This window comes from Salmo trutta, chromosome 34 (genome assembly GCF_901001165.1).
Source record: "Salmo trutta chromosome 34, fSalTru1.1, whole genome shotgun sequence".
In the NCBI taxonomy this organism is placed as follows: domain Eukaryota; kingdom Metazoa; phylum Chordata; class Actinopteri; order Salmoniformes; family Salmonidae; genus Salmo; species Salmo trutta.
Genome location: NC_042990.1, coordinates 28,444,443 through 28,465,954, shown reverse-complemented (window position 1 = coordinate 28,465,954; position 21,512 = coordinate 28,444,443). Strand labels below are relative to the sequence as shown.

The 21,512-nt window shown below is 41.6% G+C and overlaps 2 protein-coding genes and 1 long non-coding RNA gene across 9 annotated transcripts in view; 2 read left to right on the top strand and 1 right to left on the bottom strand.

Annotated features, from left to right (window-relative positions):
* The window catches only part of LOC115173936 (homeobox protein Hox-A3a), a 35,299-nt gene that overhangs the window by 10,331 nt on the left and 3,456 nt on the right, over nucleotides 1–21,512 (top strand). The window contains exons 1-3 of one of the 7 annotated variants that reach the window (XM_029732463.1): nucleotides 5,059–5,175; nucleotides 16,696–16,756; nucleotides 20,402–20,987. In XM_029732463.1, coding sequence (XP_029588323.1) covers nucleotides 20,519–20,987 — 469 coding nt within the window. In that variant the 5' untranslated portion in view covers nucleotides 5,059–5,175; nucleotides 16,696–16,756; nucleotides 20,402–20,518. Of the gene's footprint in view, nucleotides 1–5,058; nucleotides 5,176–13,991; nucleotides 14,336–14,886; nucleotides 15,061–15,096; nucleotides 15,253–15,281; nucleotides 15,307–16,695; nucleotides 16,757–16,939; nucleotides 18,599–20,401; nucleotides 20,988–21,512 lie in introns of those variants that run through there. The other 6 variants (XM_029732458.1, XM_029732462.1, XM_029732460.1 and 3 more) reach the window with 6 other exon arrangements.
* Nucleotides 6,451–8,739, top strand: LOC115173944 (homeobox protein Hox-A4). Its single transcript, XM_029732472.1, has 2 exons — nucleotides 6,451–7,011; nucleotides 7,549–8,739. Exons 1-2 carry the CDS (start codon nucleotides 6,597–6,599, stop codon nucleotides 7,893–7,895), a joined length of 762 nt encoding a protein of 253 aa, XP_029588332.1. The 5' UTR covers nucleotides 6,451–6,596; the 3' UTR covers nucleotides 7,896–8,739.
* LOC115173946 (uncharacterized) lies at nucleotides 11,936–13,848 on the bottom strand. Its single transcript, XR_003871699.1, has 2 exons — nucleotides 13,605–13,848; nucleotides 11,936–13,442 (listed from the first exon to the last, which is right to left on the bottom strand). It is a non-coding gene; the product is annotated as an uncharacterized LOC115173946 (long non-coding RNA).

Genomic DNA, 21,512 nt, shown 5'->3' with positions numbered 1-21,512 from the left:
CCATTATCATTGTGACGTCTGGGGAGAAAATTACACCATTGTAACACAATTAAAATGTCCAAATCGGGTCCTTTATGCGTTGCACAGCAAGGCAGACAATGCCAGGCAGAGAAAAAGAACCGTCCCCAGCGCGCGGTTCACCGCGAGGTCAGCCATAGCAGAAAGATAAATCCGCATCCTCCCGGAGCCACCAGCAGAGCTCGCTTTAGGCCAAGTTCAGTGTCATCCGCAGCCAGATTCTGATAGGAGGAGACGCACACACACACACACACACACACACACACACACACACACACACACACACACACACACACACACACACACACACACACACACACACACACACACACACACACACACACACACACACACACACACAGACACACACCCATATATACACACACACACACAGACACACACACATATACACACACATATACACACACATATATACACACACACACACAGACACACACACACACACAGACACACACCCATATATACACACACACACACACACACACACACACACACACACACACACACACACACACACACACACACAGACACACACCCATATATACACACACACACACAGACACACACACACAGACACACACCCATATATACACACACACACACAGACACACACACATACCCATACACACGATAGTAGGATAGGACACACATATACTTGACCGGTTTGCTTGCCTTAATACACATTGCAGTGGAAAAATAACATTTGCATATTACATTAGTTTTTTGTTGTTGGATAGCCTGTGGTACATTTTAGCAGTACTGCATAGTAGGTAGATGTGAGGCACACAAAAGTCTGAAGGACACACATGCATCCCTGAGTGGTTCGCTTGATACAAACGAATGAATAACGTAAGTTGTTCTGGATAAGAGGGCCTTCGAGCACTGAATGCTGATTGGCTGACAGCCGTGGTATATCAGACCATATACCACTGGTATGACAAAACATTTATTTTTACTGCTCTAATTATGTCGGTAACCAGTTTATAATAGCAATAAGGCACCTATGGGGTTTGTGGTATATGGCCTATATACCACGGCTAAGGGCTGTGACCAGGGACTCCGCGTTGCTTCGTGAGTAAGAACAGCCCTTAGCCGTGGTATATTGACCATATACCACACCCCCTCGGGCCTGTTACTGAAATATCATTTACATACTGTATTAGAGGTATGCAGAGCGGTGTATTGTAACCAAAACCCACAGAGAGACAGTACAGAGATACAACTACAGTTATTCTGTTATAGGCCTGCCGTTATTGTTACTATAGGATACCATTCATTATAATATTCATGAGAATAATTACAGTAATGATAACAGAAAGGAATATAGAGCAAATACATGTTTCGTCCCGAGCAGCCAGAAACCTCGCCTGTGCAGCACAGCCTCGCAGGGGTGGGACTGATGAACTCGAGATAGCGGGGAAGAGGAGGAAAAATTGGGGTCAAAAGTTTACCCGCTGAACAAGTCTCCTTCATCTGTTCATCCGGGGCCTGATGCCAGCGTTATAATAGCGATCTTGACTCTCCACACAAAAGATAGAATAGCTTTGAATTACATATGTTTGACGGTGCACTCCAGGTGAACCCTGAAAGCGGGGTGACCCCGAGTTAGGGACCGAGAGAGTGGACCCCCGCCCGTCCCCAGACCCAAGATTGAGTGGCCAGCATTTTATTAAGGCTGTGGATTGGTGAATTTCCTTTGAATAAATTGCATTGGTTATGTTTAGGGACAAGGGCAAAATTAGCATTTTGAGGATTGATATTCTTACCCCGGTCATAGGGTGATGGGTAGGCTATGGTCACAGCCCCCCAAATGAAGCCCCCGGACTCCTTAAAAAACATTTAGCCTTTCTCTCCCTCTGCTAAGGAACACGTCTTGTTTTTAGCCTTACAAAAAGTCACCCACAAGTTGATTTTGGTTACAAAGAAGGAATATGTAAAAATAATAATAATAATAATGAAAACATTAAACCGTTATAACCTTTTCTTAATAAGAACAAAAACACCGTTATAATAGTATTAGGTTTTGAAAATGTGTTAGGCTTTAGGGTATGGCGCTTCTAAAGGGATGGAGCTGCATAAAGAGACCGAACACAGGCGCTCTCCTTTCCCGTAAGACTGTGAGAATATGAGCTCCATCCTTATCTAATTCTACATGAAAACTGCGAACCCAATGCGCTTTCATGGGATAATTTTTCTGAAAATATGCACCTAGCCTATATTGTAATAGAAACAATTGGTTTTCAAGACATGGCAACATGTAGGCTAATGTAGGCTATTCTCCTAAAAACGTCCAATGAAACTGTGCACTCGAAATTGTGAGATCTGCCTTAGCCATGTCAGTAACAATTTATTCCCAAATTGTTCATTCATATTTCGTTTTGTTAAACAAACAAGTGGCCTATTATAAAATAGCCTAACTATTGGTTATTCAATGTTCATTTATTTAAAAAGAGTCAAGAGCTAAAGGAATAATATGGCAATTGGTGGTGTGTCTTTATCATAAATAAATAAGGAAAGAGCTCCCGCAAGTGAACTTTCTCTTTTAGGAGATAACGAATTGGGTTATGGCACAATTCTAACAACTGTTTATTGAAGAACATTTAATATATGTTCTGTCGTGTAAGTTTAGAAGATACGGATTGGGCAAAATAGTATGCTTTGATAACACAGACCTAACTAAGGCCTTGTTGTTCGAAACGTTTGTGTATCACTAAAATCTCCATAAAACACTCGCTTGATGCAGTTGCTTTTGCTTTGATTTCTGTCCTATTTTTAATACGACAACTTAAACAACATGTTCAAAGTAATATACTATTTCACCCACCCATCTTCCTCTAAAGGTGTGCTGAACGTGCAAGGAGCTCTGTTGGTGGCCTTCCTGTTTGAGCAAACATATCGATATATCCTTATATTATACACAACTCACAACATGTGGCATGATTAAAATCCTTATATTTGCAACAATAATTTTCACCCTTACCTTTACCACCTAGTGAATATTTTCCTCTGCAGCCTGGTCCTCCTAACAGACAAGGGGCCTTGTAGCTGCCATGTGTGATCAGTCACTATCATCAGAACACTTTTCTTACTGTCTACATTTACAGCACTGGGTCAGTTTGATATATATATTATATTCGTTATATGTGGGAAGGACCGAAGGAGTGGCAATACACTTGTTTCTCACACATTACCTTAGCAAATGAATGGAATAGTTGGCCATATTTTTCATATTTATAACTAGACTTTTTGCTCTCTTTGCTAATTAACTTAGATGCCTTGGACGAGTTTAATTTAGAATAATTGTTACAGAAACGTTGCCATAGCCTAAGCCACATTGCAAAAATAAGATTGGTACCAGTCCCATATATATTAATGCTTCTATTTTTGATATTGTGAAAGTCAATTTATCATATTTCACAATTTCCATGTAAAATCGTAAAACACTGAACGTGGTTGTATAGCATATTTAAGTCGCTGAACAGTTTATTAGATCATCACGTTTGAGAAGTGGCAAAAGAAAACATGTGATTTCACCTAAGTTTAACATTAGGTCATAAAAAAACACGTTTTCCCATCTCAAGATGTTAAATAAAACATGACTATAGTAAGTGCTTGTTAAATGCAAAAAGCAGTGTATTAAACGCAATCAACTGTAAATAGCTGTAAAGCATTACCGACTTAGCCGGTGTCTCATTCAAGGGTAGGCTACTGTATGGCTAGAGAGTGAATAACAGCCAACCCTGCCCATATGTATATATATATAACACACTGACTGTACATTTCAAGTTTCATATTTATTTGTCACATGCACAAGTACAGTGAAATGGTTAAATTGCTAGCCCTTCCCAACAATGCAATATTTAATATCAAAGTACTATAAAAAAAATGTAAAAGAAGAGAAATAATAAATATGAGACAGAATTGTTGTTGTTGTTGAGAATGTCAGCTATATTCAGGGTCAGTGTTAGTACCACATTTACAATGTGCAGGGATACTGAAGTAGTTGAGGTAGATATGCAGCTTACATGTAGGCAGGGATCAGGAGAAAGTGACTGGTAGCAGGATAAATAATAATAATAATAATACACCATATGGCAGCAGCATAAGTGGTGGGTGGGTGAATGTGATTTAGATATCAAGTCAAGTATTCTTGCCGTGGATATTATGCTGATAGATAGGCTCTCAGGTGGTCTTGGCTACATGCGTTCTGGAGGTCAGATCTTCAGAATAAAATATCCCCCCTTGTCATTCACGATGACTTACAGGTGCAGAATACATTCAATCGTAATATAACACCTGTCAACTTTGGCTATTTAGATGCGTAGAATGCCATAGGCCTATATCTGACAAAAATACAAATCCCATAGAGATGGTTTCCGTCTTACACATACAAAGCTCGGAGCAGGACCTTGTTTGAACAGGAAAAACAGGAGCCTAGGTGAGCAACAATAACATAAGCCTAACAGTATGATACAAATTGAATAAATATGTATATCCTTCTAAATCAAACCTTGACATGGATACAATGAAACGTCCCTTCAGTTGGCTAACATCGCTACAGGAGTGCCACAATCGACGTAAGTCTTTTTAAGGTGGACTTACTTGGGTTTTGCACTGTTTAAAAAAAATATATATATTATTTTTGGGGCGCTGTTGGGTGCTGACCCGTACTAAGTGCACCGTTATCTCCCCAGAGTCGAGTAGACCCGAAAACCGAAGTCCAAGTCCGGGGTGAACTTCAGGTCACTGCGTCTAACAAATATGAAAATGTCACCTCTTTGGAGAAGGGCACGCCTTGTTGTTTAACAAAGACTGTCAATGGGCAAGATTAATCAGAAACAAAATAGAAACGGTGTCACTTTGGGGTCATAGAGAAGTTATCGCTGTTTAGGGGAGCGAATAGAAAGCGGGAGCGAAAAAATAAAGCTTTCAATATTTTCGAAGTTTGGCCTCCCCTTACCACGGCGCACCGGGCCTTCTTCACTTGGACAGTCGCGGACACGTTCCTTAGAGTTGCTCGTGCAGTTGAGGAGGCTTCCTCGAGATTTTCACCTCGGATTCGGAATAGTGAGATGGAGGGCAAGCAGGTCGTGGAGATGGCAGATGACAAGACACTGATGGCACAGAAGAGATACGGTCAGGGATGCTGCTATTATAAACTGTATATAATTGCACTTTTGTCATAGTGAAATTAATCGAGAAGTGTGTTTGGTTAATTGTAGGATACATGGTCGTGAGGTTGAATATATTTTCAGGTGTTGGCTTGAATCTTGGTATTTTAGGTCTAGTTGTTTATTTCAGTTGTTTGGTATTGTACTTATTAATAGTATACTATATTTATGATTATTATTATTATTACTATGCCATTAGTTGTGTCTTATGTTGTAGGCCTAATTATTATCTGACATCCACCTCAATAGTTTAAAATGCTGCATAAATGATGGGTGTTTGTGTTGGATCTTTGAGTAAAGACAACAACTAACCTAGTAAAGTCAACTAGGTTAGTTATAGTCAATCGCAGGCAGTTACTTCTGAAAAGGAGTCGTATAGGCCTATCTTTGTGCTTACTGACAAGCGCTTTGTAAGTAGGCCGATGCATGTTGATCACTTACTTTTGTATTGAGTTGCTTTTAATTTTAACACAAGTGTTCATTTCTCATCTACTAACATCATTGCAAATTCGCAACCTGTTCTTTGGCCTTCTTTTGGCCTGCTTTTAAGATGCCATCTTGTATATGATGAGCCAAATATAAACTATTTGATGTTATAATTAAAATGCAGTTATCATAGGTTTAATTAAGTGACTGAATGTGAACCTCAGAGCCGCGTGACTGCGCCCAGGCAATGTTTTATCTTTGCTTCGCTTTGTTTTTGTTTTTTTGTGTGGCACAAATCAAGTGAAATATTTGACTCTTCCTCGATTGTGCGTGCACATAATCTGTCTCTCTCTAGTCTTCAGTTCACGATCAATATCAGTATCTATGTAAACAAGTTTCCATTTCATTTAGTTCATCACCATCAGTAAAATGTTACAATACACATTTACATTTTACGCACGGAATTACCAACTGAGAATTGACTTGAAAGGAAAGCATTTTGGAAAGGAGTGGATTGGAAAGGCGCTCCAATGTCATCTTTGACAGAAAATAAGACACGTACAGTTTGCTTGTTTCCAAAGAGCCCATCCTTTTCCTGGGCAACAGTAAGAGATACCCTTCACCATCATCATCTCCTCAAGGCCGTGGTCTACTGTGGGTTACTGCTAAATAAAGGTTTTACTTACTCTAGTTGAGTCTATGTGTTAACCAACTGCCTTCATCTAGTTTGATAAAATAAGGAAAACACCAACGTAGGCTCATCTGAGCCATTTTCGTTGTGCCAATGCCAGGCTTTCCATTGGTTCCTGTTTACATGATGCCCACAGGAGACGCGGTGATTGGTGGCGGTTTACACGTGACCAGACAACTTTGTACATTTGACAGAGAGTAGGAGGGTTTTGTGGAGATCAGAATAACGACAGAGCGATAAAAATTAGTATTGTTGCACTTCACAAATTAATGATCATGAGTTCATACTTGATAAACTCGAACTATATCGAACCTTCCTTTCCTCCATGCGACGAATATCAACAGAACGGATACATCCCCGCCCCTACTGAGTACTACGAACGGCCAAAAGATTCGGGCTTTCCCCATCACGACGAGGCGTCCTATCCGAGGTCAAACTACACAGAACCGAGCTACGACTACGGTAATGTCCCCAACAACGGTCTCGACGATTTCACCGACAGGCATCACGCGCAGGCTCACCCCGTTGCCCAGAACCATGGCCCTCGCCTCAACCCAGTCCCAGACAGCGGTGCCGTGGCGGACGTGAGCAAAGACTGCAGCCTCGCCACTGAGTCTTATTCCAGCGCACAGAAGGGAAAGGAAGTGCCGGTGGTCTACCCCTGGATGAAGAAGGTCCATGTTGGTGAGTTATCGCCACGTTTAAATACCGGAACCACAGAGCAAGCCACCACTGGAACGTATGCACGCCCATTGAGGCAGCACTAGTAGCACCCCTTACAACGGCAATTTACGACCATCGAGCAGCGGGGTCGGTAATTAAGAACCCTCATAAATTTTATTGCCTGTGTTTGTCTGCCGGGGCCATGTGTCTATGTTGTCTTTTAACTAGAACTATACCTCCATGGCTGGACACCAGCCAAACTGTAATATACAACCCCGCCGATTCTGTTAATCATTTTCTAAGGCTTGATTTGTCCCTGGATGCGAGCGCTTGTACACATGGAGTCTCCAAATTAAGGTCCTTCTATGCAATAGAAAGGGAGGCGAAACCCCCAACAAAACATCGTAGGCTTTATTCCCCCATTAGACTACCAACGAGCCTTTATGGAGAACAACACTTGTAATGTATCCAGTGGAGATGGTCAGTGTTTGAACTGTAGTGCTTCATGTGGCAGTAACAACTGCTTGCTTGTATGTGTGTGTGCTTGCTTTTCTTCAGTCAATGCTACTTACAATGGAGGAGGAGTGCCCAAGAGGTCTCGCACTGCCTACACCCGCCAGCAGGCTCTCGAGCTGGAGAAAGAATTCCACTTCAACCGTTACCTGACCCGGCGCAGGCGCGTGGAGATCGCGCACACGATGTGCCTGACCGAACGTCAGGTGAAGATCTGGTTCCAGAACAGAAGGATGAAGTGGAAGAAAGATCACAAGCTGCCGAACACAAAGATCCGCTCCTCAAGCTCAGCCTCGTCCTTGGGAGCCCAGCAGGAGCAGCAGCAACAACAGAAAATCAAAACAGCCACGCACCAGCAGCTTGTTCCCACGCCTTGCACCGCGAGCCTATAGTGATGGAACCCTCGCGCCAAACCAACAGACTGAGAACAGAACACAGAAACTGAATTTTGTGGCCCGATTCTCGAGTATGGCCCCCATGGTATTACCCCATTCCCCTGGCCCTTGGGCCTGTCGCGTCCTTTCAAAACCATTTCCCCTCTCAACCTCCTCTTTCTGTTTGTTCACTCTCTCCTCATTATTGAGCTCGAAATCCGCCACGTACTGCCCAAGATGGCAACTGAAATGTCTGTACTTGTTTATTAAGACAGAAGGTTAACGCACATTCAATTGCACCACAGGACTTTGGATTTTATGTATCATTGCATAGAATAAAAAGAAAGAGAATGAGACGAGAGATATGTGAGGCCGCGTATTTCTTTTTCTTCTATGCAATGTTTTTGTTTATTCTCGTGGAAAGTTTTAATATACTTGAAAGAATGACGATGTTTTAGGAAAGCTCGAGAGCCCGGTCTGAGACCAATCACGAGGTTTAGAACGGGACAGGGTCGTAGTTAGGGTTTAGCTCGTGATGTGTGAATGAGTTGGTTTACTGTTGAATGTGTTATTAAGTCGTGTAATGTCCAGGTGACTTTCACCCCTAATGTACATAGACAAATCATAGCGAAGGCACAATACTGAATCCATTTTGTCGGCTAAAAAAAGACAACCTCGTTTGTTTGTTCGTGTAGTAGTGTAGACTCGTTTTATCTGTGATAGTGTGTCCCTATTTTGTGGTGTGATCTAAACTGTGAATATTTGTATATGTTGTTTGATTAATGGACGGTGTAATAATGTATTGTAGTTTAGGCACATGCAAGAAACGTTTCCCGTGAAATAAATATGTACTTCAATTGTATGGCTGATATTGGTTTGCATATAATATTGTAAGATATTTCAGAATAATATGCATTGAGTTAGATGAAATGATTGAATGCTATGGTAACAATAGCATAACTTGTCTATAGCGTAGGCCTATGTCAAAGGCCGCACAAAGGTTGTGGATGATTTAACAAGGCTCACACAGTCAATACGCATAGTGCTTGTTTCTTTAACGTTTATGACATAACAATACTTTTCATTCAGTTTCTAATGACGTTACACTATTCCCAAACAGGATTGAAGCCTTTGAATGAGCTAGCCAGTGCTTCGAATGTGCGTGCGTAATGAACGTTATAAGGAATACAATTCACCTAACTATGGATAGCTGTGCTGGGTGTTACATTTTGCTTTGTTTGTCCACTTTCGTTTTTTTCTGGACAAAACAACCCAGACCAGTGATATTCCAATGGGCAATCCCTAAAACGTCAGTAAATATATACAAAAGCCCACTCCTTGCAAGTTCACAGTCTTAAGACATTCAGTAAATGTAGTTTCGCAGCCAAAGACGCACAATTATCCAGAAATATCGTTGTGCATAAAGTGGGCATAAAACTCCAATAACATTTAATTTTTCACCCAGATGCATCTTTCTCAGTGGTCTTTCCAGATTGCTATAAAACTGCTATTAAACCAAACAAGTTTATTTACGGGCCATGTTTCTCTGTTACATCATTGCATACACAGTTAACACAATACAAAACTAAATCGTGTGTGCATATTTGTTAATAATCTGTAAACTACTACTATACGAAAGTATTTCGAAAGTATGAGTGTTGCAAATTGAAATAGGATATTACTTACTACCATAATAATACATGTTCCACAAACTCTATGTAGCCCCATAGAGACCTATTCTATTCTAGCGAAGTATTTGGTCACACATCTGTCTGCTACTGGTTTTGTTTTTTATTATAAGGATAATGTGCATTTTCTTCTCAAACGCTAGTATACCAGCGTGTGTTGGTCACTACCGGCTACATCTAAACAATCAGAGGGTTCACCTAGAGGACACAGCAGTATCTGACCAATCATCGACTAGCAGCACTCCGCTTGACCTCTGACCTTACGACACACAATGTCCAGTCCTCCATAGCTTTTAATATATATACATTTGCCCACGAGACAATGCGGAAACAAAAATTGCGTGAAGGTGTGCAACCGTGCTGCTCATTCACTCAGAGTCGTCTCTGCTGCTATTCGTCCCACAAACGCGTCTGTCAGATCATGAGTGCAAAAGGAAGATTGAGATAGACCACGCTTAGCGTTATTAGAAAAAACTACTTTTCCGTTTACTGTCGCTATAAAAGGGACCTAGTTGACCTCTCCAAAGGATCTACTTTATTCTAGTAAATGAAAGCCATTCTTATAATTATGGACTCTAACATTGAGTTTCGAGTAGATATGTTAACGAAATGAAAAACCAGTTATTCAAGGCCTTTATTATTGTTCTCCATATAAGCAGCATTTTTTTGTCTATGTATCTGACTTTACAAGCATTCATAATACGGAAGCGATGGCTATGTTATATATATATATATATATATATTTATTATATAAGTAGGCCTGAGTGGAATGTTATAGCATATGCATAACAATCAGCGTATTTTCTTATCAAATGGCATTGGGCACAGCAGGAAAGGAATGCGTAATATGGCTACATCTTCGTAAACTCCATCTGAGCTTTAAGTGGATACAAGTGCAATTCAAAGTAATGCATTATGGAAACATTTTAAATTACACAGAATTATCTTGCCAACTTAGTCTAGGCCTTTTCTGTGCCAGCACTTGGCGTAGGCGTGGAGTTGAGAAATTGCCATTTTGTTTGATTGGCACAGGTTTTACGCAGTCTCTCACGATGTCAAGATAGTGAAATTAGACATTTGAGCTAATTTAATACCCGAATAGAGGTCACCCCCAATGTACTACATTTTAATATGATAACTCACGTGACGTATTCAATAATGAATGCCCTCGGGTCAGAAATAGATATGAAAATCGGCAGTATTTTCATTTGAAATGATCCTCGGCAGAGCACGAATCAAATATTCCTCTCTGCTAAATTCTCGCTCCTGTCCGTCCGTTCTCTGGTGGATAGAACCCATGTTGTCTGATTGTGAGTAGATTTTGACACTTTCTGTCCTAAATAACTTGTGTTTTTCATTTCATTACATAGCGATATGTTAAAGGTTGAGAGCAATGTAACTGTCCACGTCATTGATATTTGGTTGTGACTGATTTGTAACAGTGTATATTCAGCTGCTGCTTTGTTATGAGGCTTTCTTGCTCCCCAGCATCAACCTCCTGTTAACCCGCAGCTTTGTGGGTTTAGACTCCTCGGCTAGGAGACTGGTTCCTTGTGGCTAAAATGCGTAAGCGTTACCGTCACGTAGCCATTTAAAAACTTAAAAACGATACATTTCTAAATTGTTACCTGGAATCTGAATATTACTCATATGAAGATGTACTTTTTCAACGATAATAGACTATATAAGGCAGTTATTATGGTAGGATATGGCATTCAACTTGTGATCAAGGCTCACACCCAGCCGTTATACACAAGGCGTATCAGCATGTGGAAAAGTACACACTTCTGCATAGCATCTGTGCTTTTCCATAATATTATATTTCTGGCTAAATTTACCCTAAAATGACTCAAAAGGAAGAGGAGGGGGATACGGAATTGCAATGTGGCAGCAACGAACTTTTATTAAACTGAACATTTAATTGATAAAATATGAACTGATACCCCGTTGTTTTCGGACTGCTGCGATTGACAAAGCTGTGCACTGAGACTTCTTGTTCGCTTCTGACCTGTGGCTTACATTCAAGGGTGTAGAGCCCAGAAATGCCACTTCGTTAATTGAGCATAAATAAAGTAGGCCTAAATGAAAAGAAACACTGCAATGAACTCAATTGTATATTGGCATTGGACATAAGTGATCACAAGATTACCTAAGAGCAACCCAATGACCCTGAGCAAGGAAGAGGTTCCATGCTTTTTGCACACTCAACTTACTGTCACATTTGTCTCTGATGGGATAAATAAAGTTGCGTTGAAATGAATTGTAAGGATAGTCCGATTCTGGTCAAAACAATGCATTCATGTGGAAGTAGTACAGTAATCATTGACTTTATATTCAGTTTTCATGCGGTAAAGATAACTGTTTTCAAAGTATTTTGTCAAAATACATTTTTATTAACAATTTATGTGCATGTTAACCCATGTCTGGTCTTGTGAGCCACACATGCAAAGTTTTAGAAGGCAAATATCAGGCTATGGTGCATAAATGAGTTGTCCACATTGCTGAATGGGCGCCTTAAACAGAGAAGGCACAAAGAACAATCAAGAACTAAGTTAAACATTAACAGATCCCCATCCTGTCCACGAAGACTGACTTTAGGCTATAAGGCTGTTATTGAACATTAAAGTAGCATACAATATACACATGTGTAATAACGATAAGTCTATAAAAATGTTCAAAATGACTTTGAGCGGTTAGTTTTAGTTTTAGCTTGCCAGAGGCTAGTTGAATTAAACGTGCCATTGGTAATGTGTAGGCCTACTATTATTGTTAATATTATTATTATGATTGTTATTATTATTATTATTATTATACAGCATTATTATTGCTCTGAGGTCAAATTAGGAGGTTTAGTCTCTTGTTCTTACCCTAAAATGTTTATAATCAGCTCTTCAAAGCACTAAATATAACGTTAACCTATCAAAAGTGGCAATTGAAATACATTTAAAAGTATTACAACAAAAAGTCAACATTAATACAATTTCATTTCTACAATACGTACTGAAACAAACCAGCAGGACAGAAGTCAGTCGGTGTAGTCGTGTATAGCGAGATCCACCGAGGCTTCTTTGTCTAGCTTGGACGCCAAGCCAGCTTAAGGCGTTGAATTTCGCATTAGCCTTGATGTTGGTCAATGTAAACCCCTGAGAAAGAGTTATCTTCTGCAGAGTGTATCGGTAACCCAAGGCTCGCTGTTAAGAGCTTCAAATGTCAACATTGTGGGGAGATATGTAGTCTATAGCCACCGCCGTCTGGCGAACACCCAAAGACAGAGGGTGTGGAGAGGTCTACAGCTCAAGTCCTCTCGGTGGCCGGGGAATGTTGGGAGTTTGATATATCTGAAGAACTAACTCAGAAAAAGTAGAAACAAAGAAACGAACCAAATTCTGTAATAGGCTAATCATCTTGTGTGGTTTTTATTCTTGATTGTATTCTGTATTACATGTTCGGTTATTTTCTATAGTATTTTCACTGAATATTGGAACTAGCTCTCAAATCAAGAATTCCACTGTACTGTTTTACACCTGTTGAATCCTGTGCAGTGGCGGATAAACTTTTAAACTTGAAACTGCTGAAAACAACAAACGCCCATCCTAAAAAGTATCCAAAACTTTCCCAGCTGAAAACGGAGGTTTAGCTATGTTCGTAATTGGTTTTGTAGTCTCCATCCTCTCCTTGTTTTTGACCCCAAATAACTTCACACTCGACTCTCTAGGCCTCGGCTTGGGTCAGGAAAAAGTTCAGGTGCGGTGGCGAAACGCGGCGTGGGAGAGAGGGTCTGTTTTCCGTCCACTGTCAGCTCCAGTCACAGACGCTCCCCGGCATTGCCATGCATGTGCACTCTGAGCTGGTGTAGTGGTATGCAAATCTGGCCGAACTAGAACAGAGAAAGACATAAATCACATTTCTGTATAACCAAAATGTATGCCAAAGTAAAGGCCTTTCTCTGAGTTTAAACGACGTCCCCCCTTCAAAAAAACAACAAAAAAACTATGATGCTAATCAAATCTGATTCATCCATAATTCTAACCCAACATACATCCTAAAATCAGAATCTCCTCACTCCCAATCTTCCACAAAGTAGTCTGAAAGGTAAACTGATAAGAGATGGTCCCCTCCTGCTCGGATTTGAAAAGTTTAAACGGCTCAGGTTGTAGTTTGAGAAGACAAAGGGTGGCGTGGTGTGGGAGTGGGATGCGGTCCATGTCCGCTTGACGTGATTAATAGTTATGGTGGAACATTTCCACGCCCGCTGCTCAGTGTTGACAGAAAACAAGCGCCAAACGGCGCCGAGAGAAGGGTTGCTCTTCCGGACAAGGTTTAGGCTGTACCCGGGAAGTCTAAACGATATAATGTAGTGGGCCACCATACCGTTCATAACTTGAGTTGTGGGTCTGTTAGACGTTGCAGTAGAATATACATTTATTTCAAAGATAATTATTGTCGTTGACCCTCATCTCATACGTTTTCATGTGAACAAGAAGAGTGGGCCAGTTGCCATATTACCACCTGATCCTTCCCCCTCCCCATACTGGGATTTGAGTATGCCCTCTGCGCAAACCTATAATTTCCAGCATCACTCAACTGGCGGTAGGAAATGCGTAAGAGCTGCAGGTTGAATGGAGGGTCGCTGCACTGACCAGGGGGGTAAAGAACTAGCTCATTGCGCTTACTCATGCACCCTCTCCTCTCAGATCAGCACTGACTGACTAACTGACACTCACACCTCCCGGCTACTGGGACGCACACCTTTACGCAGAGTTCGGACAGGTAACTATGAGATATTTGATTTCGATTCGGCCGCCGGTATGTGGCTATTGACTGAGTGAGTGGGTGAGTGATTGGTTGTATAGCTCGGGGATGTGGGGTGATGTATCGTGGAGTGGTGGCGATATTGAGTGCCTCTGCACACTCTGCACACAATAGCACCAGCCATATCTCTCTATAAAAAAGAAAGGGGTGACTCGGGTGTTGAGTGAGCAATCCGCCACCCATAAGGGGCTTCCTTGAGGAAAAGCCCTCTATCTATCTCACATAGTGAGAATTGTCACACCACAGCGCCAAACACATCCCTGGCTCTGCCCGTGGCTCAAGGCTAGTTAGCCTAGCATCACAGTATTTTACATCGGGATTAGCGCTCTCAAATTACGTTAATAGGCACAAAATATAGGAGCCTCCAAAACTGACAGAACACACACGCCTCGGAATCAGGCGAGTTGTGTGGAAGTAGAGAGGCACTGCGAGAGACCTGTCCCATCGTTAGATACATTGCAGTCTCATGTACTCTTCTTTTTCCTCCCTCTAAAGTGATCCGTTTTCCTCAGGGGCAATGACTGCCTCCATTAATGATTCACGGGCTCAAATAAAAGGGATTTAAGTTGACGTGGTGTCACGTGAGCAGGGCGCATAATACGGCGCGGTGTTATGGCACCGGGAGAAAACCGGAGCCCTGGTCTGGCCATACGATGCTGATTACGCGCATCCCCCCACTTTCCGTGAGTTTAGTCGGGGCTTTGTAGACTTTTGCTGAGGAGAGAAAGAAAGAGGGAACGAGAAAGAGAGAGACAGGGAGAGAGGGAGGTTCTTGCTTGTTGTGGATGCTATTATACTGCTGTCACGGACGGATATGTTTTTCCTCGCGGACAGAGTCAGAGCTTGTGCTTGGGGATGATGGATTTTATTTTGAGGTATTTCCGCCGATTGTTCATTACTGTCGTGAGTTATTGCCGCGCGAGGCAGAGGTCAGTAAGCAAAAAAAGACTCCATGTTTTTGTCGGGCTGGAAAATAAAACTGAAACATTTTTAAAGAGTATAGATTTTCAGGTTGTTGGAGATATCGTCGATTTTCAGTGTCAGGCTACTAAAATGAATTATGCTACATGAAACATAACTTCAGTTATATTTGCTTCACTATCCTGTGTGAACATTTTAGCTTGGCTTCAAAGTCCTCACAACAATCCCCCATCCCCTTACTCCATTGGTGTTATATATCACAATAAAATATAGATTTTTAAATGTTTGATTTTCAGTTTCATTTTGATCAGATTCCTAGCTCAGAATAGTAGACACTCAAGTGTTTAGCTAGAAACCCGTATGCAGTTCATGCAGCCATAGCCACAGATAGCCTACATCAGATTTGCAGTTGGCCTAGATAGCCGTTTGTAAATAAACCCAGCCATTTAAACCTCTGCTGGTTAGAAAATAAGAAAAAAAACTGAGGTGAAAGCAGTCGTGACGTCCTGCTCCGAGGAGTAATTCCTTTCCCTATAAAATACATCAATTTGTGGTGTTAAACATGGGTTTTCTCGGGAAAGGATACATCAAGTTGAGGTACATAAAAAGTGAAGAAAAGCTTTGGGGTTGTGCGGCTCTGCCACGGAAACGAGGATAATGGTAGACGGAGTGCCATATCGGACCGCGCGGCCGCGCTGAGGTCACCGCGCTCGGGTGTGATTTATGGGCGCAGGGACTTGGGGCAGCCATTGCGCGAGCGCTAATGACTATTCGATCCAATTCCAATGGTGGACAAAAATACACACAAAAACAAAAAAGCAACCAAAATGATTGTCCAAGCTACTTTTTTGGTTTTCTGGATAGTTTTGTTTTTGTAACGTTAATGTTGAAATATACATGTGACTATTTTGAAATGTATTATTTTTATTACTAGCAATAATTTGACTAAATAGAAAAATATGTATAATAATGTGGTTAATAAGTTTAATTTAAAGAATATTCACTAACTTTGTTGCACAACTAACACATAGGATTACAATATGATACAATATTTACATTTGGACACACAGCAAGATAGGCCACATTAAAATTCTTTAAACTACTGGGCTATAGCCTATTATCGTAAATTTGTGTATTTGCTTGACTGGTTTTGGCTGCTAATGTTGAATTAATTTATTGTTCAAAGTAATTAGTCTATTGTTAGGCTACTTGGAGTTTTCATTAGGCCTAGCCTACTCTCTTCTGGAAATATGATATTAGGCTGCTAATATATTATGCACATTGTTATTATTGATATGAACTTAGCATTTACATGTTAGGTGGAATATTGGACCTATAGGTTTATTAGGGAAAAAACAGGTTGGTTAAAGTAACGTTGATTTTAATTTTTCTTTCAGAATTCTACCTAAATAAATCCCATCCATCCCACGGTCTTCACGAGACCCTGCCCTGCCTTCGGTAAGTCCATATTATGTCCTTATTGATTTCTGTTAGAAATGCTTGACGGTCATATCCTGATTCAATTCTAATAAGTAACACTGAGACGCCTACACCAGCACACTCACACACAGGCTTGTACACACACACCCATAGCCTGTAAACTTCCTATATAGCTTATAGTGGTGATATGAAACGCCTGAGAGCAATAATTCGTTCTCTTCCACATGTCTTTTGTAGTGTAATTTGTCACTATAAAAACGACGGGGGAATCGCAGCTCTTGCAGCGACGCCTTGTTCCTTTAAAAAATCCCTCTCTCTGAAAACCATCTGCCTTGGCGTAGGCTGTAGATTACACTTGCTGTAAACTTGGCAAAATATTTCTCCCAAAAAGTCGTTTTTGGGTGGTTTGTATTCGTCGTTTTTGTATTAATATCAATTCGCCTTCTGTTCCCACTATCTCCATGACATCTAACCCGTAGTTAGGGCCCAAATTAAGGAAAATCACGAGTCAGCATTTCGAGAAAACACAAAGCAGTAAATAATTATACCAAGTCACTATTCTGCTTTGAAAAAAGAAAGGCAACGTTTGCAAAAAAATATCCTCACGCACGAATTTTGGTCCCACTCACCCTCCCACGCCGTCTGAATGTTGTACCTTTTCATTGTGTGGCTGAATCTGTCCTTCTATCCATCCACCATGCGGCCTCAGACAAGGGAAGCCGTGCTCTAGACGTGTTTACTGCCTTGAGATGCAAGAGGACATAAATCGTTTTGCTTTGTCCGCAAACGACACCATTCACATGCAGAGGGATTCCCCATGCCCTCAGTTTCTCTCTCCCGGGTTTCTCTTGTCTATCTCCTCTGTTTTCCCTTTTGGAGATGTACTTTGTTTTAATTGTCTAACCCAGAGCCCGATGGGGTCTTTCCCTTGGCTCACCCCAACAACGCTTTGATCGGCGGCGTCCCCAGTTCATAAACGCATCATTTATGTATTTTCTAACCATTCAGGAAAAATACATATTCGATCCTAGGAATTTAGAAATTAGTCGAATATTGCAACACACAAAAAAAAGTTATAATCCCAGCACAATTCGTAAATGAAAGGCTTGATAGGCTACATAAAATGCAAAAGTGTTGGTTAATGATTAAGCTGCCTTTATCCCTCTCATAGTAATGGTAATGTGCGTTGTTACCATCAGCTGTGCTGCGTAAAGCTGTGCACTCTCCCATCATTTCATCCAGTCATTATTCGATTCTGTGTTGAATAAATAACAACAAATGCCATAAAACATTTGGTATGGGTGTTCGTGGTTTTTGTAATGCTATTCTTTTTTGAAAGGGGGGGGGGACAGGATTTGAAGTGACTTTTTGTATCCAAGGCGCTAGTTCATTTGCATAATCTTCCTTGTCTATGGTGACGCTATGTTTCGGAGGAGTTCACTGTTCTGGTGATGTCTGCATGGTGCCTGTGCCCAAACACATAGTCCATAGCCCTGGCTAGGTTTAATATTGGTATAAGACATGGGCACTGCTCTAGCATGTGATAAGTTCAACCCCGAGGGCCGATAGCCCTTATCTGGACGACCCGAGTGCTCGCGCCTGCTTTCATTATCTTGGTTTACCCTTCAAACATCGAACAGAAAAAAAGGGATTTTGTTTCTTCTACACACAGAGCCTCTCGCCCCTTCCCTTTTTTGTTGTGGCGGATGAGTCCTGTATGAGCTTGGCGCATGCTGGTGCTGCTGCTTATACCCCAGCTCGCTCTGCCTAAACTTTTTCTCCGGACTACTGTTTTGATCGATTTCGTCGCTGAATGAGAACATATTGCCTTGTGCTTTGCATTCATCGTCAGAGGATAAGGTAAGCAGGCCAGAAATTGTCTCTCTCTCGGTTGTAAATGGCAGAGTTTGTGTCGCGCGGTGATTTATCACCGTATGACTTACATCTCGGTTCAGGAAGAGTTCACACACAACACAGGCAGCCAGATTTCTCTCGCGCGCGGAGCGGGGGGCTGAGTATTCAAAGGCTCGAACTTGTATTCTCTTCTCTTTACTGCCCTGTCTTTCTTTTTTCGACCAGACTACTATTTATGTTGGAAATGCATCAAAAAGCTTTCTGATATGTATTCCAAAGCATGGCTTTCATAGCAGATCTGGTGATGTTATATTCATTTTAATTCTGCGGTGTGTTGAGGGCAAGAGGGTCTGCTTTTTGCTTGTCGTGGTGTGTATTGTGCAGTAACGAGCCGTAGTTAACGAATTATCTATCAATTTTCTTAAAAAACATCTCAGGGGATCTTATATGAAAATCATGGTCATGTTTAATATTGACATTATTGATTTATAATAGTACCGCTAGGCCTAATATTAATTTTGCCCAAGTTCGTTTTATATTGTACTAAAAGAGTAGTAATATATTTATTTCTAATAAAAATGCAATGAATATCAATCATTATCACAAATATTCTCTACTTGTTGGCTATCATCATTTTATCGTGGTGGTATGTCTTTTGCACTGCCTTAACTAGGCTACACAATAGGATGTTCATGTTTTCATTTTGGATTACACTATAGACTACAATAACCTGCCTATATTTCTTTAGCTGTGAGAGAGAATAAGAAACTAGTTTAACATTTTAGATAGTTTGTGAATTGATACTGCTGCATCGAATAACTCGTTTATTTGAAATGATTCCCATAATTACCATTAGCAGGTGTGACAATAGCTTTAGCCTAGAGTTGCTATTTTATCCAGACTACAATGCTTCACAAATTAAGCCTAAAATCCTTCTAAGGAAAACTCTATTTTATTTTAAAAACGTGTATGTTGTACCCATTTACCCACATCGAATATATAACAAAAAAACTATAATTTCAGTTGGATAGTTTTTCAATGACTTCTCATTAAATATGACCCCAGTTTGCCTACCTCAGTGAGTAGACTACTAGCAGTAGTTGGGCATTCCTACTCATTAGATCCACAATAGCTATTTCCTAGCCTAGAAGTACGCCTATAGTTCTAGGTTACATGCCGGAACTCTGCTTGAATACCGAGCCATAGCCTAGCTGTTCACCGGGCCGCTGTCTGCAGTGCGCCATCCCGCCCTTGCATACATCACCGGGATGCGCGACTTAACCGACAGCACCGACAGGAGCCTTTATTATAGGCCTGCCAGGGAAAGTTCACGTCGTGGTCATGGAGATGCGGTTTTACAGGTTTCTTCCTGGCCCTCATCCATCTTGGTTCCACACACACATGCAGCAAAAACTGGGGAATGTGGTTGTTTATGCTTTTAGCAAGGTGGCTGGGCTGCGGTAGAGACTACAGCACACTGCGGTGAGGGCATGTCCGGCTCTGTGGAGAGAAAGCATAGAGAAGTCATAGGCCCAGTTCACGACAGGCCTTTCGTTTGGTGGTTTACAATTCATTTTAATATTGCACAAATAGAATGCTTTTATAAACGTATTTATTTTGATTCAGTTAAGTGCAGATGAGGTTTGTGCATGCCTTTGTTCCCTGTGTTGGTAACCAGAAGGTAAACGAGAATAGCCAGAGAACTGTTGCCCCTATCTTGCCTCCATAGTATCTGGTGTCAGCCCTTTATTGAAAAGTAAGATGGATCGCCACCATTTCTTCTCCTCACCGTGCTTCTTGTAACCCTAGGTTCACCCGAGGAGGCCATTGGCGAAGAGGTGTCACGTGACCAAGGGGTGCCAATGTTATTCAACAAGGGTGTCAAGACCCTGTCAGTTTCTGAAATAAATATTGGGAAACGGCGAGATGCAGAAGGCAACCTACTACGACAGCTCCGCAATTTACAGTGGCTACCCGTATCAAAGCGCAAATGGCTTCAGTTATGATGCCAATCAGGTCCAATATCCCCGGGCCTCTCATGTGGAAAGTGAGTACCATCGACCAGCCTGCTCCTTGCAGTCCCCAGACGGCTTGGTCGCCCTGCAGAAGCCGGGGGAGATGGCGGAGAACTGCGATAGGGGTACGGCCATCCAGGCGGCGCAGCCACCCGTCCTCACTGAAAGCAATCAACCGCAGATGTCGGTGTCTGTCCCACCACCGCCTCCCCAGTCACAGTCCCCCGGTTCTCTCAACCAGAACACGAGCAACGGCTCCTGTCAACCCAACTCAAAGAGCTCGGTGCACAGCTCGCCGACTACCACCCGGAAGCACATCTTCCCCTGGATGAAAGAGTCCCGTCAGAACCAGAAGCCTAAAACCAGTAGCTCCAGCTCAGGTATATGACCTAGACGCCACTTCTGAGGAAACACGTGATAAAATACACTCCATTGTTCATGCGTGGTTCTGTGATCCATTACTGATACATGAAACAGTTAGCCTACATACATACATGCCCCCCCCCCCAAGTCACCAATTAGCTATATATTTTCATCAGATGAAACAACCAAGGGACAACATGTTTGATTATATCCCTATTTTGCATACATTCATATTCTCAAACTTTTCCCTCACAGTTGAACAAATCGGATCGTAAATTTGTAGTTATGACTATGCTCAATAGGTGATGATATTATAACCACATATTTATAACATTTATTTAACAATCCCTTGGAAACCGCACGTAGTTGTCAATGGCGGCAGGGTAGCCTAGAGCGTTGGACTAGTAACCGAAAGGTTGCAAGATCGAATCCCCGAGCTGACATGGTAAACATCTGTCGTTCTGCCCCTGAACAAGGCAGTTAACCCACTGTTCTTAGGCCGTCATTGAAAATAAGAATTTGTTCTTAACTGACTTGCCTAG

What these genes read in the sequence shown, in the direction of transcription:
- LOC115173944 (XM_029732472.1), top strand. Translation starts at nt 6,597, where the DNA reads ATGATCATGAGTTCATACTTGATAAACTCGAACTATATCGAACCTTCC. An exon ending in GATGAAGAAGGTCCATGTTG is followed by an intron (nt 7,012 to 7,548) that starts GTGAGTTATCGC and finishes GCTTTTCTTCAG; the next exon opens with TCAATGCTACTTACAATGGA.